The 18,009-nt window shown below is 43.4% G+C and overlaps 2 protein-coding genes across 2 annotated transcripts; one reads left to right on the top strand and one right to left on the bottom strand.

The window, feature by feature from the left end:
• The first annotated feature begins 47 nt into the window (after positions 1-47).
• epx (eosinophil peroxidase) lies at positions 48-7,002 on the top strand. The gene is made up of 14 exons (XM_061821586.1): positions 48-126; positions 1,398-1,530; positions 2,170-2,299; positions 2,397-2,603; positions 2,674-3,016; positions 3,774-3,934; positions 4,730-4,988; positions 5,446-5,616; positions 5,688-5,925; positions 5,993-6,204; positions 6,274-6,438; positions 6,520-6,603; positions 6,732-6,828; positions 6,932-7,002. The coding sequence occupies exons 1-14, from the start codon at positions 87-89 to the stop codon at positions 6,951-6,953; spliced, it is 2,262 nt and encodes a 753-aa protein (XP_061677570.1). The 5' UTR covers positions 48-86; the 3' UTR covers positions 6,954-7,002.
• Positions 7,003-7,558: 556 nt separating this feature from the next.
• On the bottom strand, positions 7,559-16,035 carry rab3il1 (RAB3A interacting protein (rabin3)-like 1). The gene is made up of 9 exons (XM_061821589.1): positions 15,857-16,035; positions 15,670-15,765; positions 15,300-15,377; positions 13,971-14,186; positions 12,281-12,409; positions 12,082-12,194; positions 9,912-10,011; positions 8,886-8,952; positions 7,559-8,776 (listed from the first exon to the last, which is right to left on the bottom strand). The coding sequence occupies exons 3-9, from the start codon at positions 15,363-15,365 to the stop codon at positions 8,691-8,693; spliced, it is 777 nt and encodes a 258-aa protein (XP_061677573.1). The 5' UTR covers positions 15,366-15,377; positions 15,670-15,765; positions 15,857-16,035; the 3' UTR covers positions 7,559-8,690.
• Between the last annotated feature and the right edge of the window lie 1,974 nt (positions 16,036-18,009).

Here is an 18,009-nt window from a genome sequence, read left to right as displayed (position 1 = left end):
CTCACTTCAAGCAGACCAAAGCCGCGAGCAGGACTCACATTCGGGCCGCCGAGCTGCTGGGTAACACGGTGGAGCTGATTCGAGAAATGGTCTACATGCGCACAATGACAAAGCCCGGCCGTCACGGTACCTAACTTTCAACAAATACGCTTGGCGGACGCTTCATTAAAGAGGTCTTCATGATGTGTTTACTTCTGTGGTCATACTTTGCACTGGTCTGTAACAGAACTGTAAAGCAATACTACTACTAAAAATGTATTTTATTTGAAAAGGCATGTTCTAAGGACTTTTTAAAAACATTTACAATCTGTGTTGCTTTTTGATTGCCGGGGAGGCCACTCCGCAGCCAAGCAAAAAAGTGCATTCTCCCATTGTTTGGAGTCTGGTCCTCAGAGTGGAGGTGGTGTGAGGACAAATGTGGGGTCGGGAGTTCACTGAGGTAGAAGGGGAGTAACTTCATGAAGACCCTCACGAGGCAGCAGCAAGGTTTTGTATTCTGATTCTGAGTGACGGGGAGCAAGTGGAGGGATTGAAGGTCAAGTGCGATTTGGTTTAGGGTTAGGACACATCAGGATCCGAGTCGTAATGTTTTGGATGTACTGCAGCTGCTGGGTGGTCTTGTGCAATTGTCCAGCCAGGATTTTTCAGCATCTGAGAAAGTGAATGTAGGGCGCAGTTTTATCAAATTCCTGTGATCGAAAAAGAAGGTCCTGAATACGTGTTTAATGTGAGCCTCAAATGTCAGCTGAGGGTTAATTCCAACAGCCATGTTGGTGAATGAGGAGGAGAGGTTCATGTTATGATGACAGAAGGTGATGGTAGATAACTGGGTTTCATGCAGGGTGCCAACTAGGATGGCCACGGTTTTTGAGCTGTTTAGCTGGAGAAAGTTACATTTATATTTCAAGATCCTCCAAACAGGAGTTAAGGCATAAAGGGTGTCATTCGTGTAGGAATCGGCGTAGGAAAGGAATGGGATTCCATGCCGGCTGATGACATGACCAAGAGGGACCACGTACATGGTGAAAATGCTGAGGGCAAAGACTGATCCTTGACGGACACCAGAGTTACAGGGAGAGTGGAGGGGGGTGAAGGATGATACGGTGGGCAACAGTGTCAAAAGCTGTGGTGAGGTCACGAGAATGAGGAGTGATAAGAGTGCTCGGATCAGTCGTTATCAGAAGGTTGTTGGTGATCCTGACCAGAACAGTTGCCATGCGACTCCCTAAGCGGAAACATATCTGTTTTGAGATGGTTGTGGAACTGTGGAACAAAAACTTTTTTCCAGCACCCTTGTTAAAGACCAAGTTGTAGTATTGCTTTGTTTGGATACACAGTACTTTCATTTGTGTGACTTTTACGACTGTATGTGATTTTTTTTTCCTGAACCCCGCAAGAGCTCGTGAGTCAACCAGATGTAGAGAATCTACTGCAAGCCACTGGCTGCTTGGCTCAGCTGCACACACTCAGCTGTCCTACCGACTGTCTGGCAGAACGCTACAGGTCCATCACTGCGCAATGCAACAACAGGTCAGCTCTTGATACTTGTACAGTATTTCATTTCTCTTGCTGTAAATCACAATCACTCAACTCCAACTCAATTTTATTTGTAGAACAGCAGCAGCTGAAACCAAAGTGCTGCATGTAAATTAAAATCAAACAACATGTCTCAATTCTCTTTCCTGGTCATGCCAAGTTTTCCATGCCACGTTTCTAGGCGGATTTCATGGGGCTGAACTGTAACCGCCCCATAGGTCAATTAATAAAAGGAGCATATGCCAGTCATGCCAACCACTTTAAGCCGCTACTGATGCTAACATGGAGACGCGGCAGCCAACTCGGCTTAAGCACCAGACATCACTCATTAGGCCGCGATCCTTAAAGGCACAATTCAATACAAATACTACTAGATGTAAAGAATTACATTTATGTCATCTCTATCAATATTTTTATGTTTTTAAACAATACAGAATTGTAAGTGTTTTTAGGATATTGGATCATCACTTGGCTGTAAGACAAAACAAGATGTCTGAAACTGATAAAGGGTGGTAATTGGATGAGGCGGATGATAATTGCCTGTTCATGTGATTATGTACAATATGAGCTCCCTTAAGGAGAATTGAGGTTTACTCGGGAAATCCGTTTTTGTTGTTTTTCCTCCCTGCTCAGACAACATCCCAGATGGGGCTCTGCAAACATTCCTTATTCTCGCTGGTTGCCTCCAGAGTATGAAGACACGTGGGGGACCCCTAGAGGCTGGGATCCAGATCATATTTACCACAACTTCAACCTTCCGCCAGTAGGACCCCCTGTACCCAACGTCCCCCACCCCACTGTCTCTGTTGCGTTGACAGAAACTTTGCTTCCCTCATTGGTCTCCTCGGTGGTCTGGGCAGGTCCGGCTGGTGTCTCAGGAGATTCTGTTTACTCGCAATGACAACATCTCTCTCGACTCCACTCTGTCCCACCTGCTGGTCGAGTGGGGCCAATGGATTGACCACGACCTGGTGCTGACACCACAGAGCCTCAGCACAACGGCTTTCCGGACCGGGGTGGACTGCACCCGTAACTGCAGCCGGGACTCACCTTGCTTCCCCATAGAAGTGTTTCATGTTTATCTTTTCAAAGGATATATTTTTTTAAGTCAGTTAAACCAAAGACTTCTCTCCTTAGATTCCCCCATCTGATCCACGGTATGGCATCCAGAGGTGCATGCCCTTCTTCCGCTCAGCTCCAAGTTGCATGGATGGGGTTGGCCCTAATTTGTACCGGGAGCAGCTGAACTCCATCACCTCCTTTGTGGACGCCAGTATGGTGTACGGTAGCTCAGATAACCAGGCTCTGGAGTTGCGCGACCGTTCCTCACCACTCGGCTCAATGGCTGGCAACTCGCAGTACTCGGACGGGGACCTGCCCTACATGCCCTTCTTGCCTCGCCCACAAACTCACTTGGACCCCTGCGGTCCTAGAGAGGGTACCCCGCCTAGGGACAATGCCACGTCGTGCTTCCAAGCTGGTGAGCGTGGCCTCTTTTGCCTGCACAGTGGAACTCAATATGTGGCAGAAGTACTCACTCATTAGACTTAAGCAGAAAACTTGTGAAAAAAATAAAGACTTAAAAGTAGAAGGACTGATGCAAATCTGAAGGTTTTTAAAGGGCCTATAGCATCCAGATTTTCTATATTTCACCACAAATTCTCTTTCTTTATTTTTTTTGCTGCAGAACATAAAACTGGCATTCATTCCCGATAAAAGCACTCAATTTTGCAATCGCAAAAATTATCCATCGCCAGCATGTGACTCAAGCTAGAAACCGAATTTGCTGCTGAGCTGTTGTGGAGAAAGGAATATACCATACTATGAAGTGGGGATAAATTAGATCGATAGATCTATATAGATTAGATAGACAGACAGACAGACAGACAGACAGACAGACACGTACCTGTCAAATTATATTGAAAGTACCTTTCTTGGGTTTTCAAACACCTCTTTGTTGTTTAAACCACTGCATTTAAATGTTTTTTTGTATTTTGTTCTTGATTCATGTGTAATTCTGATTTTGGATCATTGGCGGTTTTGTGGATCGTAACGACACCCTAAAAAATGAGATGAAGCATCAAAAGCGGCTAAACCTGAAGTAGTTATTTGAATAATAATAATAACAAAAATCCATATTCCAATGTATGAAGTAAAAAAAAGTGAGTAAATAAAGTACAGACACCTGCCAAATCAGTAACAATGTACTTCCCACCAACATGAGTCATGTTTGCCAGGTGACTCGAGAGCCAACGAACATCTCGGCATGGTGGTCCTGCACACACTCTTCTTGCGAGAGCACAACCGTCTGGTCAAAGAGCTACATGACCTAAACCCCCACTGGAGTCCCGACACACTCTATCAGGAGGCCCGGAAGATTATAGGAGCTATCCACCAGGTAAAATTCTACAAACATGGACCTGACATTTGCATTTGACACGTTTATTCCGTCTACATGACCTCACAGACAGATGTTTATATAATGTGGATGTGGATTGCCAAAACATTTTGTAACATTGCCGTTGACAGTTTAGCGGTTCACTCGCCTGACTTCCGTGTGAGTGAGATGACAAATAATTTTTTGTATGTTTTTGTCGTGTGGGTTTGAATTACCTCATTCCCTTTGCCAAAGCGCCAAACTAAGATTCAAGACTTCACATGTTTCTTGTTAAAGTAGCCAAAATCCATTTTTTACATTGCGACCTCAAGCTCAACCATCCAAAGTCTCAACGAGATCTAGTTTGTCCTTGAGACTCTTGGAGACTGATTTTATGTGACATTGGCTGAAAAAGAAGTCACTCATAATTGTGACATAATATAGAGATGATTACCTTGAGCACATTTCATTTACAGCGCATGTGTGTGTATTCACAGATATTCGCATTTCATGTTTAGGTACGGTATATGAATGGTCTGACATACATACTGTATTTTATGAAAAAGGACAGACAAGACATGATGTTGCCTAATTCGTAAAGACTACTACTAAAAAAACGTCACCCTGCACTAATGTTGAGTACAGCTCTGTCCAGCTGTATTTTGCTGTTACACATGCACCCTTGACTTTATGAGCTCAGAGTAGAACTCCTTAGAATTGGTCTTAACGATGGCATCCTGGCGCCATTAAAACCCATTGATGAGTTTTCATTTTGCTGAGTTTAGGCCAACTTGAGTGAGTCTTGGTGCTTTTTAGATCCTCACGTGGGAACATTACCTACCACGGATCCTGGGACAGAAGGCCATGTCCACGCAGATTCCTCCCTACAAGGGTTACGACCCCGAGGTGGATCCCAGCATTGCCAACATCTTTGCCACCGCCGCTTTCCGTTTTGCTCACGTCACTGTGCAGCCGATTGTGACCAGACTCGGGCCCGGGTACGCCGCTAATTCCCACTATCCTTCACTCCCTCTGCATCAATCTTTGTTCGCCTCATGGAGGGTTGTCCAGGAGGGTAAGTTTAGGAATGGAAATTAAACATGTTTATGTTGCTGTCCGACGCTATAGTGATAATGTCTGCCTCGCAGTAGAGAGGTTCTCAGTTTGGATCTCTTCTAAGGCCTTCCTGTGTGGAGTTTGAATGTTCTCTATGTGCTTGTTTTTGGTTTTCTTTTTTTACGGGGGGGCGGGCACATTAGGTGAATTGAATAGTGACTTGTCCACAAGAGTGAATATGAGTTTTCAAGGTTGTCTGTCTATATGACCCCTGCGATTGACTGGAAGACAGTTGCAACCATCTTCATTTCTCCTGCAAACCAAATGACAACAAGCACTATGGGAAATGGTGAATCTCTGCTTGAAGAAAATGGATACAACCTTTCAAATCTTATCCCATTGTCATCTGTACGAGGATAAAGCTTTCAGTCAATACAGTATTTGTAGATGAGTTTTTCCCCTGGCGTCCTCATCAGGTGGCATAGACCCAGTGCTGCGTGGCCTCTTGCTGACTCCTGCAAAGCTACAAATTCCTGGTCAGATGATGGTGGAGGAGCTTACAGAGCGTCTGTTTCAAGCGGAAGGCGGTATGCCTCTGGACCTCGGGGCCTTAAACCTTCAGAGGGGCCGTGATCACGGCTTGCCGGGTATCAGCGTCGACTCCAAAATCACCTCACACACAAACTTTTGCTGACCTTCCTCACCTGATCCCAACCAGGATACACTTCATGGCGAAGGTTCTGTGGTCTTTCTGTGCCCAACACGACATCAAAGTTGGCAGACATTCTGGGTAATCCAACTCTAGCTCACAAATTCCTGCAACTGTACGGTACACCACACAACATCGACGTGTGGATGGGGGCCATCTCTGAACCGGCCCTACCCGGAGGCAGAGTTGGACCGCTGTTGTCCTGTCTGCTGGCCAGACAGTTCAGAGCCCTGAGAGATGGCGACAGGTAGAACAAATTTCTGCTCAGTCTCTCACCGACACAGTTTCAGACACGAGAAATGTCCAATCTGAAGGTTTTGGTGGGAGAGGAAGGGAGTGTTCACCGACACGCAGAGGACACACCTCCACCCCATCTCTCTGTCACGAATCATTTGTGACAACAGCCACATCAACCACGTGCCTGTAGACCCCTTCTCACGCACAGAGAACCCAGACGCCATGCTGGCCTGCTCCAGCCCGCTCATCCCAAAGCTCAACCTCAGCCCGTGGAAAGAACCACACTTGGGTAAATAACAAATAATAATAACAATTACACCATGATCATGTGACAATTGTGTGGTAACCTCTCCCCAAGATCCAAACTGCGGTCCCATACCCAAAATTCTGTCCGGCTACTCCCTACTTTGCAACTCTGTGATTATCTTTGAGTGTCAACCTGGTTTTGAGCTGCAAGGTACTTCAACTATCAGCTGTAACGTTCAAATTCAGCAGTGGAGCTCACCACCTCCGATGTGCCAGGGTACTTAAATCTTTACTTGTAAAAAGTCGAAAAGTTGTCAAATATTAATTTTAGCCTCATCCAGGTCATGTTTAATCACAGACACAAATGAATGTGAACAACAAATTCCAGTTTGCCCCCAAAACATGGAGTGCCTCAACCTGCCGGGTTCCTTTTCTTGCACAGGTTGGTGAATTCAGGAACTTCTCAAACTATCCCTTTCCACATTCCCCAAACTTCAGAATTACACGGAGCACTTTGCATTGTTTATCTAATTTCGTGAACACTGTTCCTGTTTGCTTACACTGATCCAGAGTCATCCTCGCCATCCGTCGTGTCAGTTGTGACGGCAGCCATAGTCGTGATCAGTGGCGTTGCCGGAATGGTGGCGATCTTGAGCTGTTTTCGAAGGTATGTTACGATGGACGCGGGAGGTGCTAAAATGGAGCTTTTCATTTATTATTCAAAGGAATGGTCCAATATAATCAAAACAGTTTTGTCTTTGCCGTTTCAGGCGTTTCGCAAAGACAAGCTAGTCCACGTTGGATGTTGCCAAGGGAAAGGTTAAGCAAACACATTAAAAAAAAAAAAGGTGACTGAAGGGTTAACATTAAGATGAAAAATGCACAGAATAGGAAAGTTACCATGGACAAGTTTGAAAGCGCAAGGCTATGTTTTGTCCTTTGTGCCATGTCACCAACCATTCTTACTGTACTTAATTATTAACAGATGATTTATTGAGATCTCCTTCAAACTATTGTGAAGCCACAGAAGCAGAGCTGCACTCAATCATTAACAAATGATTTATTGAGATCTCCTTCAAACTGTTATTGTGAACCCACGGAAGCAATGCACGAATGCAAGCTTATGAAAGGTATTTCAATCCGGAAACCACAGAATTACAGGAATGTCTGCTCCAAGAAGGAAAGATTTTCTTTTTATAAACCCCCTCTGAGTGGGACGTCACCTCAGTGTTTATTCAGTACGCCTGTGTTGAATTCCTGCTCCCAAACCTGTATAACGACTGCGGGTGTGTCGCTGTAAACCAGTCATAATGATGACCGCAGTCCAGACCAAACTTCAACTCATTAGTGTAACAATGCGAAGTAAAACGTTTCGGGAAATGACAAAATGGGACAAATGCGGCATAGTCAGACTTTAATGGAGTGTTGGCACTTTTGGGTACACTGACGCTGTGAAGACCTCAAAGCCTTCGAGGCCAAGAAGTGGCTATTGGACTTACGGCACCCGGACATTTCTTCATTTTCACCTTGAAAATACAGTTGACTGTTAAAAATAACTAACAATACACGTATACTATGAGGTAAAACAGCCAATGTAAATTGCATAGGACGGGTATGGACAACGTATTCCATCTAACGGCTCATACAGTATCGTACAAATGTTGTGTTGATCTTGAATGTGCATATCTTCACTTGTGTGTTGAATTTTATTTAGCGAAAACTGCAGAGAAATAAATCTCATTTAACAGGGAAGCCAACATGAAGCTGCAGATTTACAAACTATGTTGAAACGTTTACTTGCGGCTGAGCTGCTGTGGTGATTGTGCTATACATCAAATGGGGATCAAATGTTTGTAAACCTTTTAAATCAGGGGTGTCAAACTCATTTTTCTCACGGGCCACAACGTTGTTCCGGTTTCCCTCAGGGGGCCATTATGACAGTGGAACAAAAATATTGAATCATCTCATCATATTTACATCATCAATTTATGAACTAGTTTTGGAACCAGAAATCAAGGCTAATGTGTTTTTCAACTATTCATGTTTGGTAAAACAAAAATGCTTGTAATATCTCAACGTTATAATTTATGTTATATGACAATTTAAAATTTTGGTAGAGATTTTTACAAGATTCATGGAAATTGACACTATAGATTTGGCTTAAAATCATGTGGCGGGCCAGATCTGGCCCCCGGGCCTTGAGTTTGACACCAGCATTTTAAATCGATGTGGCACTTACGTGTACGTGTAATATTGCTTTATAACATTATACTTGTGTAAATATTCCGGTACATATATGTCTGAATTATAATGCATACGTTCATTTGTATGGATTGTAGTGACTTCATGAAGATGAAAAACTATGCATGTAAACATATTTTTATAACATAGGAGCATATTAAAATCCACTTTGCCTTTCATTGCCTTATTGTGGTAGTACAACTGTTTTCTTTGTTGACCTCTGATATGTTACCACATTGTGAGCCTGACAGTCTTGGTCTTCATATCACAACTGGTCAATCAGGTCCTCTAACCCTGCTCAATGAGGTAGAAACCCAACTTGGCCACAGTCATTTCCCTTCGTAGACGCATCATCTCCCAGAACATCTGCTCAGCTGGAGACAGACAAAACGACAATCATCAAACTTTAAATTTAGCTCCAGACCATAAATAAATAAATAAATAAATAAAAATAATAATAAATCACGGTGTGAATGAATTTACCATTGTGCCTGACCAGGCCTTGTTGGATGTAGCGGATATACGTAAAAAAGTTGCAAACGGCCGTGATCTGGAAAGACATGAGGCCACGTAAATTGTCTCAACCGATGTTCCCTCTAAGCTGCGCAACTGCACATTTGCGCACACTCTCAGCGCAGAGGAAAACAGATCCAGCGCAGTGAACTACAGCCTGACCTGAGGCACGCTGCCTCTCTCAAAAAGCTGCTGTTCGGCCACACCAGGCCACACACTCAACTTCCTAGTTTACCTGACACCACCCTCCTCCATTTTAAAAGGGGTACTCTCATAATTACAAACACCAAGGTATGTGAATAATAGAAGAAAAGTGGTGAAACTGGACGAGATTTTCTCTTTTTTGAGTGAGAAAGGTCCAGTCTGTAGCCAAAGTAGAACGTGCGGGGTGAGATGGTGTATAATGTTAAAATTCCACCTTGGCACAGCCTGATCGAGGATGAAAGCACAGACGATACATTGCCCAAAAAGCTGATTCTGTATTTTAAATCTAGGAGGCAACATAACATTAACCCTAAAACTGTTTGGGAGGATCATTCAGCTTTCAACTTGCATTGCTGGAAGCAATAATTCAGTTTTACAGCAAGAAAAAACAGACGTGAATATCAATGTGGGCTAAAAAAAAAAAAAAAAAAAAAAAAAAAAAAAAAAGTTGGAAGTGACATTTCAAAATTATAGTTAATAGTTGGCTTGGTATGTATTTGTATTGTAATGTATTTTTTTTTGTTTGTTGACATTTTCAGTGTAAGTTTGCAAAAACACAAAATTGTTCTTAAAAATGTTCTGATGGTAACGTAATCTGAACCTTTTAATGAGCACTGTAACGTCAATGGATGACACTGATCTGACCACAGTGCATACGTCTGACGTTGCTCACAGTGGTCAAAAGGAGCACTCGCGGCCTTAGTGTGTTTGCTCAGACACGTAAAAAACTAGAGGGAACATTGGTCTCAACAGCACCGGATGATGACAAAGCTCAAAGAGACTGCTACTTACCCGTGCCCGGCTGGAGGGGGAAATGTAGTAGTAGTTCCCCTTGTCACCGAGTTTTATGCGATGTCGGCACAGTCGCGACACGCCGCTTAATGCACATTTTCTGTCAGGAAGACAATGACTGTTCAGACAACTGCAGCTACAATAATGGACATGGTGTTGAGTCTTGGCAGCAAAAAAAAAAAAAAAAATAAAAAAAAAAAAAATATCCATTTTGCACTTTTAGGTGTTTAAAAAAAAAATGAATAAAGCCGAGCTGAGGATGAGGCCCCAAAAAACAAGTGAACAATCAGGTTAGAATAGTCAATGAAAGAGCAAATGTGTTGATGGTTAAAGGTCAGATGCATGCATCTGGTGCATTCATTAACATTTGCCACAGATAGATCAGCTGGCCTCTCCATGCAGTCAGCACACGAGTCATCTCATGCTGCAGTAAATGCAGATTAGTGAAGGAGCGACAAGGTTCCTGAGGACTTACGTCTCAACTGCTGCCCTAAAGTCACTGGAAACAAGATTTGCAAGTGAGACAGTCATTGGAAAAGTGTGCACTGGTTAGGGTGGTGCTATCAAACTGGAGAACCGAGTTGGCACTGGGAATAAAAAAGAATTTCAGTTCACCCGGATTTGTTCAAATGTACACATTTCTGTTCCCAGTTTTGATGCCCACAGTTCGCTCAACCCGCAAAAGCAGTAGCGAAACCAGCAAACACCACACACAAAGACGTGCTTGTGCAAAACAGCGGCAGTGGTGAAAAAAACTGCGTCTTAACTTTGTTAAAATGATAGAGTCGCCTCACACTTGGAATGAGATTATTTTGTGCAAAGGTGGCTTTCAGGATGTGCAGAAGTCTGACACGCTCCCTCCTGCTCCGAGGCTACGCCTACCTTCGTGAAGTCAACTCTCCGTCAGTTGAGCGAGTGAAACAATAAAATACGTCAACGCCAACATTGAGGCAGCCAACAGGTTAAACGGTTTGTTGCATGTTTGTTCTAAAGATTTTTTGCATTTATTTTAGTCTTCAACCCAACATAAAACCCATTGATGGGGAAAAAAATTTAAAAAAAAAAAAAAAAAAATCAAAATTGAGCTAAAACTTTGCTCTGGCAACCTGAGATGACAATGAACTGGGAGAAAATTCACTCACATTGTCTTGAGATCGTAAACACTAACCTTGTGCCTCATCGGTGGATAAGGAGATGAATCAACGTTTTACAACATTAGGTTGCATTCATTTTAACAATAATCGGTGTCGCCTGAAGTTTGCACCAGAACGCTGTGGGTACCCTTCAAAATAAAACGCTAAGAGCTTAAAACAGCAATTCAAGTAACAACTTGCACATATAAACGCTTTATAGCATGATAAAATAGTCCCAAATATCTATTTTAACTATGCTATACAGGATTTAAATTTTAATGTAACTAATACTCATTCATGAATATTACATTGCACACACACTTCCTTTGAGGCCGCAGGTTTGGAAACCAATGACCCGGTATTCTCCGTTTCAATTACCGTAATTTTCGGCCTACAAGCCGCGACTTTTTTCACACGCTTTCAACCCTGCGTTTTATGCTGTGATCCGGCTAATTTGTGCCTTTTTTCCTAACGGCCACAAGGGGATACGCGAGTGGAAAAGGTAAGAGTGAGACCGGACTATATGTGCCGAGGAAGTGACTTTTACTGGCCCCGTTAGCGCTGCGCTAGTGTTAGCGCTGTGCTAGCATGTTGCTGCTGTGTTACTGGCGTGTCTCAGTGATATTTACCGGTAAGTTTTATTTTAACCGGCCCTGTTAGCGTTTTTACGGCTCTAGCGTTAGCAATGACGTTAGCGCGGCGCTAGCATTAGCACTAGCGTTAAACTCTGTGTGCTGTCTTTGTAAATATCTTGTGTTTCAATGTGGGTTTCAATGTTGCGGCTTTTATACAGCTGCGGGGTATGTACGTACCAAATGGTATTTCCTTTCCTTGTAATCAAGTGCGCTCTGAAGGCCGGGAATTATGGTATTACTTACGAGGACAAATCGTTTCAAAGTTCATTGACTAGTGTACCACAATGTACTGCGTTTGACCTCAGGGGATTCACTGTAGAGAGCGCACTGGCTGGCCTCACTTCAGCAGTGAACGGTGAAAGGAAATACAATGCGGCTATTGTTCCACACAAAACAACTCACTTAGGTCCTCCGCACTCTATCGCTGAGGCTTTAACCAGCGGTAACGCTGACATGGCCACGGGCTCGATGGTCAAAGAGTTGCTTTCGACGGCGGTCTGCACCAGCTGGGATAGCTGCGGACACAAGCAGCCGCGCCAATTAGTTAAGCGTCTCCAATCAGAAAATGTTTTCCACTTGACACCGGTGAGAAGATTCTGACCTCAGATCGAGTAAAAGAGAGGCAGGGGGCGATGTCTTCTCTGTAGATGCGACCCATGAGGGCGGACGAGCGATCGAGACTCGGATGCTCCTTCCACATGAGGAACTCCGCGTAAAGAACCGAGTCCATCTGTGGAGACGTGACAGTCCCTCGTTTATCTCGTCAACAAAGACGCGGCGAAGGGTGTTAGCGACAGTCGGAAAGCCAAGCAATTGAAGGCTGCGCTAGATGGAGGGGAGAAAAGTTACCAGTCTGTTGTCAAGCTCTAGTCCCTCTCCTTGCTCCTGCTACATGACCAGCAAGCAGCCAGAGAATCAGAGAGAGGAGAGCAGGAACAGCAGGCTGAGAGAAGAAAGAAGTTACAAGGAAAAGAAAACGAGCTCAAAGTGCCATTAAACAGTCAAAAAAAAAAATTGACAGAGGAAAAAAGTATTGTTCATAAAGCAGACAATGAATGAATGGATTTAAAAATTGCAATGAGAGTGTCAATCAAATACGCGTAGTCTACTTCCGACTCTCACAGCTTGTAAGATGTATTTCCAACAACGATAGCACACGTTTTCACGGGCTGCTAGTCTGCAACCCACCAGCCGTCATAATGACAATAACCCAGGAAACCACAACAGTTCTCCCCCCTGTGGAATTCAGTGGGACAATGCGTTTATGTCATAAACAGCCAGAGCACATGAGGTGCACTGATCCTGTGGGCAAATCCCTCCCACCACCGACATGCAATCGGGCAACTGTGAGGTTGATGTTCCACGTCTCCAGCAGCTATTCTAACCACCGGTGGTGCCTGGCAGTGGGCTGCGGATCTCATCCAGTTTGGTTCCTCCTCGCAACCCAACCCTGTGTTGGCAGACGGCAAGACACATGGTCCAAATAACACTTTAGGGGAGGTGTGGACATAACTGAATTGCCAATCGCACGCTATACTGATTGTAATCAGCCAGGTTGTAGCAAACAAAGAAGTGCTGAGTTCACTGCTACTTTGCTACACGTGGGTGGTGGCAGATAGCAAAAAATGTAGCCCAAACTACACAAAACACGAAGACTTCACTTTCAAGTTTTTGAGCATAGGTTGATGGCCATTTTCCATGCTGTACTGGTAAAAACATGATTATATGAACAAGGAAATGGTAATGGCACCAAATGATAACTGCATGGAATTACTGAACCTGTTTTTTATATAGTAGGTGGAGGGCCTTATGCTAGAAAGTACCGTAATTCCCGGCCTACAGAGCGCACCTGGTTATAAGCCTGTGTACCAAGGCTTATAACCAGGTGCGCTAACACTGGCGCCGCGCTAATGCTAGGGCCACGCTAACGCTAGCGCCGCATCACCCGCAGGGTTGAAAGCGTGTGAAAAAAAGTCGCGGCTTGTAGGTCGGAAATTACGGTATATGCCAAAACCTGTTGACATTACAGACAGACATTTTAGCCCCACCCATAAAATCAGGAACCTTTAGAAGATGAGTAAGAGTTTTAAGCCAGATCTCAACAACTCATTACTATGTTGCTCACAGGCTTTGCACATTTTCAGCACTTATCGTCACACGTACATATTTCATGTCTTCAGAATTAAAACCGATTTTTGTTTTGTGGCACTTTAAGAGGAAAAAAGACCAAGACTTATAGGTTGAAATGAACAACAGACAAAAAAGGTTGCACAGTCGATGACATTCTTTACCTCTCGGTCCTCTTTGGCCACTGGTTGTACTGGAAGTGCATTGGTCCCGAGTGGGGATGGAAGAACACCGCTCATACTCTTGTTTCGATTGTGACCACCAATCTGTCTGGTGACCGGAGGCTGCAGTTGGGGATGCAGCTGGCGGTTCGGCGAGGACGGCGTGGACGTCAACACCAGAGACTTGAGTGCCGTCACTTCCGCTTGGAGGACATCAATCTGGTAGCCGGACATGCAAGGGTGAAACCGGACCTTCAGAGTTTTTTTCCACGGCATTCTGATATACAAGTGAATGAAAGTACCGTAATTCCTGACCTACAGAGTGCCCCTGGTTATAAGCCTCACACAGTACATTTGTAGAGGAAATACCATTTGGTACATACATAAGCCGCACCCAGGTAAAAGCCACAAGTGCCCACATTGAAACACGAGATATTTACAAAGAGAGACGGTACACAGAGAATCTAACGCTAATACTAGCGCCACGCTAAAACTAATATGAGCGCTGCCGTGCTAACAGGGCCGGTTTTAAAAAAAAAAAAAAAAAAACATGATTAAAAAAAATAATAATAAATAAAAATCACTGAGACACGGCAGTAACACACTAGCGGAGTGCTAATAGGGTCAGACCGGTAAAAGTTACTTCCTCGGCACATATATTCCACCGGTCTCACGCTTACCTTTTCCCCTCGAGTGCCCCCTTGTGGTCGTTGGAAAAAAAAAATGCACAAATTAGCACATCACTGCCTAAGCCTCAGGGTTGAAAGCGTCTGAAAAAAGTCACGGCTTATCGGCTGGAAATTACGATATATTAGGACCAGGGGTGGGCAAGGCAACCCTCCACGTTCTTTAATGCTGTGCACCAAACATTCATAGACGATGAAGAGTCCTATAATATATTTGTTGCATTAATGCATTATTGTATGCTTTATTCATTTAGCTTACATAATTGATTACCTGTGAGTCAAACTGGAATATTAGTCAAATAAAACCAATTAGGTGGGGCTAGAGTGATGATATTTGAAAAAGATCATTTCAAAAGACCGTTTTGAGATATATGACCAAAGTGTTTTAACTGTAAATCCCAGCTTTAATTATGCAGAACACAATAAAAATTAGACAAATTATTTCATGATTAAAATGAACTTTTTACATCCACATTAACTTTTTTTCCCACCTCATCAACAAAGTGACCATGCCATTCCAACGGATTTAAAAATCAAACAAGACCCTTTAGCCCACCCCTCATTTAGACAGCAGTTACTCATCCTTTTTCTATTATGAGGAAGTGACATATTTTACAAACTATTTGACAAAGAGTAGATCACAAACCTTTCCCTGAGCCTCCTTCAGTTGTTTCTCAGCGCCGGCTTGTTTGACGTTGGCCTCCCGCACCATCTTGTGAGCCTCCTGTTGTGAATGTGGAAACAATTGCAATTCGCTTCACCGACATTAATTTAGTGTGTACAATAAATTTGAGGGAGAGGAATTTAGGATAAAATAAAAGACAGCAATCTATCCATTTAACTACTAACGCTAGCGCCGCGTTAATGCTAGGGCCGCGCTAATGCTAGTGCTGTATCACCACATATACCGCAGGGTTGAAAGCGTGTGAAAAAATGTCTAGATAGATAGATTATCTAGCTAGCTAGATAGATAGATATAATTAACAAAAATCGAAGAGGATCTTTAAGATGCTGACCTCAAACAGACTGGCTGTGAGCTCCTCCAGTTCTTGTTCCAGTTGATTTCTGACCTGCGACAGACGCTCACACTCCTTATCTTTGAGTTTTAGTTCCTGAAAAAGATGGACAAAGGAGTTAATTTTGGCACTTCTTATGTTTTTGTTTTCAATTAACTGTATGTGTGTGTTAAAGAAATGACAGCACCTTCTTCGCAGCATCTAACTGTTCGCTGAGGATCTCAGAACCCTTCTCGCGAATTTCTTTCTCTCGGATTTCCAATGAAGAGCTGCGTAGGCGTGAATGGACGCCATTGTCTATTTCCAACGTGGGCCCAGGCTGGCCTCTTCCATCAAATCTGGGCTCTGGTTCGGGATCCAGATCTACCAACCTAACGTATCACAAACAAAATTGATCAGTTCACGTTCATTTGACCTGGTCAATTTCCCATTATTTCAATTTTGCATTATATTCCTATCCAAGCAAAAATAACATGTGCATAACAATAAATGTGAGTGCAAATCTTTGCTTATACGTGCCTGTGGCGACCAGTTCAGGGTGTATCCCGCCTCTCGCCCAGAGTCAATAGGGATTGGCGCCATCACACTCGCAACACGAATGAGGATAAGCGGTACGGAAAATGAATGAATGAATAATCCTGAACGGAAACTTCACTTCCTCTCGATTTTGTGATGCACACCAACAGAGAGCACAAGATCAAACGGAATGCAGGGAAGAATCCCAAATCTTAAATCCTTCCAGATGAGATGCTGCCACCTCACAAATATGTTATTTGCGCCCGAAATATGTTAACAGTTGTTCTCTCCCGGGATTTGAAGATAGGACCTCTTGCAACGTAAACCAGAGTTACACTCCTAGACCAACACATTACGGCAGGAGTTCACCTTCCTATTCCATTAAGAGATCCGCGGTTTGGCGGGCGCTGGTGTTTATCGCTTTGAAATGTTAACTAAACAACCAAGCGGGAATAGAAACTAACATTGAAGGCTGCTGTTTATTGTGGCCCACATTTGTGTGCCAGTGCTTCAAGTATGCAATGTAATAAAATCTATTTCCATCTACTGTTGATTGCTGTGTGTCAAGGAGGAGTGACTGTTGTGTAACCAACAATATTGTAGGTTTGAGTCTCTGGATTGTCATCTTCTCAATTTTCTACACATTCATTATATTCTGGCAGTAAGATGACATTTTGTGGTGCATATACAGCAATGATATTAAACTTGAACAAAATGCAAATCAGCGATACGTGACGGCTGCATCATTGCAGCGCTCACCCAAACTGTTCGATCATCCAGGACTCATCAGACTATGCCCATGACCTTTTCCCATTGCGTCAGAGTCCAATCTTTATGTTCCAGAGCAAATTGGAGCCCTTAATCTCACTGATAACTAGTTTTCTTGTGCCAATGTTGTCCATTTAGTGCAGTGTGGACACTATGAAGCACAATTTAGTGCAAGTTTCAACTGCTTTCAAAGAATGATGGTTCAGCAAGTACAAGAAGTACTTTGCTACTTTGAAAATGTATTACTGTCATTCCAGTATTAATTTTTTGGACTAATTTTTACTTTGACTCCCCAAATTTGAAGAGGAAAATCAGGAACGTCGACTCTTTACATTGTAGGCCCAACAGGCCCATTTCTTTTTCAACCTCAGCTCACATGGTTAACAAAGCGATGGGAACACGTTTCGATAGCGTGGCGGTGTTACCATTTACCATAGCGACTTGCCCGTTTCCCTTGTTTAGAATAAATTCACATACTAATACTTTGAGGCTTGCCCACTTCCATTACAACCACAAATTTTCAACCTTTGGCGCAGTGTCGAATATGCGTAACTGCCAGCGAAAACAGCAAGAGCCAGCCGCTAATACATTTAGCACTGCTGTCAATGTCAGTCGACAAGCACGACACTTTTCCTCACAAAGAAACGAGTATAAAAGCAGTTGAGATGGCAAGCTATACTACGTGTTGATTAACAGAGAAGAGAATAGCGTTTTTACATTATTATTCTCTGAACAGGGGCAAACAGTACATCTAAAAACTGCACCGTAATTCCCAGCCTACAGAGCGCACCTTTTTATAAGCCTCGGTACACAAAAAGTTTATCACGAGAGCGGCACTAGCGTTAGCACGGCGCTAGCATTAAACTCTTGTGTACTGAGGCTTAGAATCAGCTGCGCTAAGACTAGCACCACATCATCGCATAAACCGCAGGGTTGAAAGGGTGTGAAAAATGTTGCGGCTTGTAGGCCGGTAATTACGGTAACTTTAGCTGTCCAATATTTATGTATTTATTTGTTAATATCCACAATGAAACAGACTAATTCATGAAAGATGTT

Source organism: Syngnathoides biaculeatus, chromosome 6 (genome assembly GCF_019802595.1).
Source record: "Syngnathoides biaculeatus isolate LvHL_M chromosome 6, ASM1980259v1, whole genome shotgun sequence".
NCBI classification, from domain to species: domain Eukaryota; kingdom Metazoa; phylum Chordata; class Actinopteri; order Syngnathiformes; family Syngnathidae; genus Syngnathoides; species Syngnathoides biaculeatus.
The sequence above is the reverse complement of the archived record's forward strand: the minus strand, read 5'-3'. Positions and strand labels throughout refer to the sequence as shown.